The following is a 5,837-nucleotide window of genomic DNA, read 5'->3' on the forward strand; positions in this document are numbered from 1 at the left end:
GAGATCTCTTGATTGTCCGGCTCTGGTGTCCCGTGAAGTCCAGCGTCCCGGACCTCACTTGGAGGGACGGTCGGATCATCGGGTGTGGTCGGTATACTCGGCTCGACCATTCTGGTCGGCTCGACCGATCCATCTATGTCCTGGATGGTTTCCTTTATGCTCTCGGTTCCAGCACCTTTCTTGGATTTCCGAGGCTGTTTATCTTTGGAACCAATTGGTCTGCCACGTTTTAGACGTTGCCTAGACTCTGTAGCCACTTGACACTGTCCATCTTGGACGTCTAATCTTACAGGTGCATTACAAGCCGGGATATGTGATATTGTTACTCTATTAGGGTCAGCAAATGTATCTGGCAATCTATTAGCTAGCTCTTGTAGATGTATTATCTTTTGGACTTCTAAATCACAATCTTTAGTCCGAGGATCTTGCCAAGATGTCGATGGTCTAAACCATTCCAATTCTTTTGTTATCAACCGGCTGTTATCTCCCCCTAAGGACGGATATGTGGACTCATCAAACTGTGAGTCTTCGTATCTGGCCTTAAACAAATCACCGGTTGTTGGCTCAAGATACTTTATAATGCTTGGGGATTCATATCCTACGTATATTCCCATCCTTCTCTGCGGTCCCATCTTAGTTCTCTGTGGTGGAGTAATTGGAACGTAGACGGCACATCCAAACGTTTTGATGTGGGACACGTCTGGCTCATGACCCTTAAGTAATTGGGATGGCGAATATCTATGCTCACTTGATGGCCTGATGCGTATCAGTTCAGTTGCATGTAAAACTGCATGTCCCCATGCTGATCCCGGAAGTTTAGACTTCATAAGTAATGGACGGGCTATCAGCTGGATACGTTTAATGAATGATTCGGCCAAGCCGTTCTGTGTATGGACATGTGCCACGGAGTGTTCTACTTTTACCCCCATGGCCATACAGTATTCATTAAACGCCTGGGACGTGAACTCACCAGCATTGTCTAGACGTATAGTCTTAAGTGGAAAATCTGGGAAGTGTGCTCTCAGTCTTATCATCTGAGCAAGCAGCCGTGCAAAGGCTAGGTTCCGAGTGGACAACAAGCATACATGTGACCATCTGGTCGATGCATCAATGAGGACCATAAAATATCTGAACGTCCCACATGGTGGGTGTATTGGTCCGCATATGTCCCCTTGGATTCTTTCCAGAAAGTTCAAGGTTTCTTTATTAACCTTGGCTGGTGATGGCCTGGTTATGAGTTTCCCTTGTGCACATGCTGCACATGTGAGATTTCGTGGGATCACTCCTTTGAACGTGTGCCCTTGAGAATTCATCATCAATTTTCGCATCATTCCTGTTCCGGGATGGCCAAGCCGGTTATGCCATAAAGTGAATAGCTCTGAGGCATTTGCCTCGACCATACTGATCCGTGCATAGTAAAGACCAGTAGTCATTGCAGGCATGGTCTCTAGGATCCTTTTACTGCCTTTGGTGATCAAGGTTATATTAAGGAATTCTTTGTTTCCTTCTTCCCATGTTTCAAGGTGGAAACCGTTCAACCTTATGTCCTTGAAACTCAATAAGCTTCTTCTAGAGCTTGGGGAATACAAGGCGGTTTTGATCTCTAGGTGAGTGCCTTTGGGCATCATCACATAGGCCTGGCCGTGACCTTCAATCAGGCTGGCCTCACCTGCAATGGTTTGTACCTTTGCACTTTGCAATGTGAGATTCATGAAGTACCTTTTGTCTCTTAGGATCGTGTGGCTTGTGCCACTGTCCACCACAAGTACATTCATCTCATCATTCATTTCTATAAATAAAATTTCTAGACTTTAGAGACTTTAAAATTTTCATTAATGTAAATGTCATTTCATAAAGTAAAAACACCAAATCAAACACATAAAGCAATAAGACAATGTGATTCGAAAAACTAGTCCTTTAGACAGTCAGACGTCTCAAAATCCATTTGGTCATCTTTGCTGTCCCTGTCGGATTCATTGTCAGCATCATATCCCTTGTCATCTTGACCGTTCTCTTGGATCATATTTGCCTCCGGATTCTTGTTCTTGATACTCTCTTGATAGAGTTCGCACAAGTGCTTTGGAGTTCTACAGTTCTTGGCCCAGTGATTGTCCATCCCGCATCTGTGACATAAAGACTTGGACGTGTAAGATGGTTTGGATATGCCACCTCGTCCACGGCCATAACTCCCTCGGCCCTGACCGTAATTGGAACCACGACCACGGTTATGGTGGTTTCCCCTTCGGCCGGCTGAGTAGTTATCTCTACCGTTATGATTGTCACGTCTACGTCCCCTGTACCCACCACGGCCTTGACCGTATGGTTTCCTGTTGTCTTGGGCGTAGTTGGTTTCTTTGGGATATTTCCTTTCCACATCATGGGCTTCGGGTAATGGTGCTGTCCCGACCGGCCTTGCTCCACTATTTTTCATAAGGAGTTCATTGTTTGCCTCGGCCAGGAGAAGACATGAGATCAGATCAGTATATGTGGCAAAACCTTTTGTCCTGTACTGCTGCTGCAACACAGAATTCGATTGATTGAAAGTCGTATAGGTCTTTTCAAGCATCATCACATCGGACACTTCTTCACCACATAGCCTTAGTATAGAAACGATTTTGAACAAGGCTGAGTTATACTCGTCCACGGACTTAAAATCCATGAACCTGAGATGCATCCAGTCGTGTCTTGCCTTTGGAAGCAACACCATCTTTTGGTGATCGTATCTGTGCTTTAAAGCATTCCAAAGATCGAGTGGACTCTCAATTGTCATGTACTGATCCTTAAGACCTTCGATGAGATGATGGCGCATATAACATATGGCCCTGTATCTATTCTTTTCATTCTCATCATTACCCTCAGTGATGGTATCACCGAGTCCTTTGGACTTTAGACTGATCCTTGTGTCTAGCGCCCACTGCAAGTAATTGTCTCCGGAGAGATTAAGGGCTGCATAGTCTCTGTTTGCTATTTTCGACATCTGATCCACATTATCATTCAAGACATTAGATATACAATGGGATCATGTGGCCGCATGATATATGCAAGCTCGGCCACAACACGTCTTATGCATTCATGGTATCAAACAATCCTAGTCGACCATGGAGCTATCAAACAAGCCGCACGGCTATATGAACAATCAACAAGTTCGGTTATGTAAATCTAAGTTTACCATGGTGCGATCAATCCTAGAATTCAATTCTATATGTCCTAGAAAAGATTAATGCCACACGGCCATGTATGTTCTAATGCATTCAAATTCAGAATCAATCGGTTTCTATATGCTGGCCGATTCTATCCTAATCAGTTGCGGATGCAATACCAAGTTCAGATTCATGCAGAAACGTTTTTAAAACGTTCTTATGATTTCTAGGGTTCCAATCTATCAACTTATGTTTAAGGTTTCAAGGCCTTAAGTATTCATGTTCAGACAGATTGATTCAAGCAATCTAAACATTCCTAAAACCTCAATTTAGATCAGAAAAACAATCAACCAAAGTTAATCTTAAAATCGGCTAATGTTTCCTTTAGGGGTTAGGGTTTTCGATTCCATAAACTAGGGTTTGCCAATTTCAGATTCAATCAATCAACAAGCAAAGACAGGTTCTAATTTTGGAATCAATTCATGTTTCTAGTTCCAAGAGGTTGTCGATTTTAATCTTAGATTACTTTTAGGATTTCACGGTTTCCATAATAATGGAATTAGGGTTCTTTACTTTCTATGTTCTCAGATCATGTTTATACCTTAGTTTCGTAGGGGATTATGAACCGGACCACCAAAGATTGGAAGAGGCTTCGAGCTGAGATGATCGGATGGTCGCTGCCTCCTATCGGGTCGCGGTTGAGGTCTATCGCGGCTGGAGGTGTCTCGGCTGCGAGCTGATCGGCTATCGGGTTCGTCTCGGACTGATCGGGTATCGGATTGTCTCTGGCTGATCGCGGGTATCGGGTTCGATCGCGAGTTGAGAGACGGTTCTTCTAGATCTGGAACGTGATCTGAGAAGCTGAGATTGATCTTCTGAGTTCTTGAAAAGTTAAGAACAGGTTAGGGTTTTAGGGTTTTGGTTATGGATCGCCGGCTTAGACTTTTAGGGGTTTCGGTTTTGGTCTCAGGGTTTTAGAAACTATCGTGCTGATAACGTGTTGTGAACAAGAGATGAAATCGTGTTCAATGTCTGTTGTTCTGTTATATTTCTGAATCAAAGTGTTCCCTTATATAGGGGATACAAGAGATAGATAAATGGAAAGTATCCAAATCATAATCCTAAAGTAAAAAGGAAAACATCCTAATGGATAAACATGAAACATAAATGGAAAACGTCTAGGCTAGAGGCGGCCGACTCTCTTTCCTCTTGGGCCGCGGATACTCTCTCTCTCTATGGGCCACGGACAGGCCTCTTGGTTCCTAGCAATCCACACATGTTCATAACAAATATTTTTTTGAATTTTTGGCTTCTCGGGTGATTTTGGCTGTCCGTGGGGGATTTTCGCCCACGACGTGGGTGATTTTCGCCACGACGTGGGTGATTTTCGCCACGACGTGGGTGATTTTCGCCCACGAGGACTGTCCGTGGGTGATTTTCGCCACGAGGACTGTCCGTCAGTACACATATCAGCACGTTGGCCCTTCCCGTGGACTGTCCGGGTGATTTTGGCCCACGATGACTGTCCGTCAGTACGCATATCAGCACGTTGGCCCTTTCCGTGGACTGTCCGGGTGATTTTCGCCCACGAGGACAGTACATCAGTACACATATCAGCACGTTGGCCCTTCCCGTGGACTGTCCGTGGGTAATTTTCGCCCACGAGGACTGTCCGTGGGTGATTTTCGCCCACGAGGACTGTCCGTCAGTACACATATCAGCACGTTGGCCCTTCACGTGGACTATCCGTGGGTGATTTTCGCCCACGAGGACTGTCCGTGGGTGATTTTCGCCTACGAGGACTGTCCGTGGGTGATTTTCGCCCACGAGGACTGTCCGTCAGTACGCATATCAGCACGTTGGCCCTTCCCGTGGACTGTCCGGGTGCTTTTCACCCACGAGGACTGTCCGTCAGTACGCATATCAGCACGTTGGCCCTTCCCGTGGACTGTCCGGTTGATTTTCGCCCACGAGGACAGTACATCCGTACACATATCAGCACGTTGGCCCTTCCCGTGGACTATCCGTGGGTGATTTTCGCCCACGAGGACTGTCCGTGGGTGATTTTCGCCTACGAGGACTGTCCGTGGGTGCTTTTAACCCACGAGGACTGTCCGTCAGTACGCATATCAGCACGTTGGCCCTTCCCGTGGACTGTCCGTGGGTAATTTTCGCCCACGAGGACTGTCCGTGGGTGATTTTCGCCCACGAGGACTGTCCGTGGGTGATTTTCGCCTACGAGGACTGTCCGTGGGTGATTTTCGCCCACGAGGACTGTCCGTCAGTACGCATATCAGCACGTTGGCCCTTCCCGTGGACTGTCCGGGTGCTTTTCACCCACGAGGACTGTCCGTCAGTACGCATATCAGCACGTTGGCCCTTCCCGTGGACTGTCCGGTTGATTTTCGCCCACGAGGACAGTACATCCGTACACATATCAGCACGTTGGCCCTTCCCGTGGACTATCCGTGGGTGATTTTCGCCCACGAGGACTGTCCGTGGGTGATTTTCGCCTACGAGGACTGTCCGTGGGTGATTTTCGCCCACGAGGACTGTCCGTCAGTACGCATATCAGCACGTTGGCCCTTCCCGTGGACTGTCAGGGTGCTTTTCACCCACGAGGACTGTCCGTCAGTACGCATATCAGCACATTGGCCCTTCCCGTGGACTGTCCGGTTGATTTTCGCCCACGAGGAC

The 5,837-nt window shown here is 46.9% G+C and overlaps 1 protein-coding gene across 1 annotated transcript in view; it reads right to left on the reverse strand.

The window, feature by feature from the left end:
* Positions 1 to 1,909: 1,909 nt before the first annotated feature.
* The window catches only part of LOC125602480, a 13,090-nt gene continuing 9,162 nt past the window's right edge, over positions 1,910 to 5,837 (reverse strand). The window contains exons 2-3 of the mRNA XM_048774100.1: positions 2,511 to 2,914; positions 1,910 to 2,420 (exon numbers count right to left, since the gene is read on the reverse strand). Coding sequence (XP_048630057.1) covers positions 1,910 to 2,420; positions 2,511 to 2,914 — 915 coding nt within the window. The remainder of the gene's footprint in view (positions 2,421 to 2,510; positions 2,915 to 5,837) is intronic.

Source organism: Brassica napus, unplaced genomic scaffold, assembly GCF_020379485.1.
Source record: "Brassica napus cultivar Da-Ae unplaced genomic scaffold, Da-Ae ScsIHWf_286;HRSCAF=471, whole genome shotgun sequence".
Taxonomy (NCBI): Eukaryota; Viridiplantae; Streptophyta; class Magnoliopsida; order Brassicales; family Brassicaceae; genus Brassica; species Brassica napus.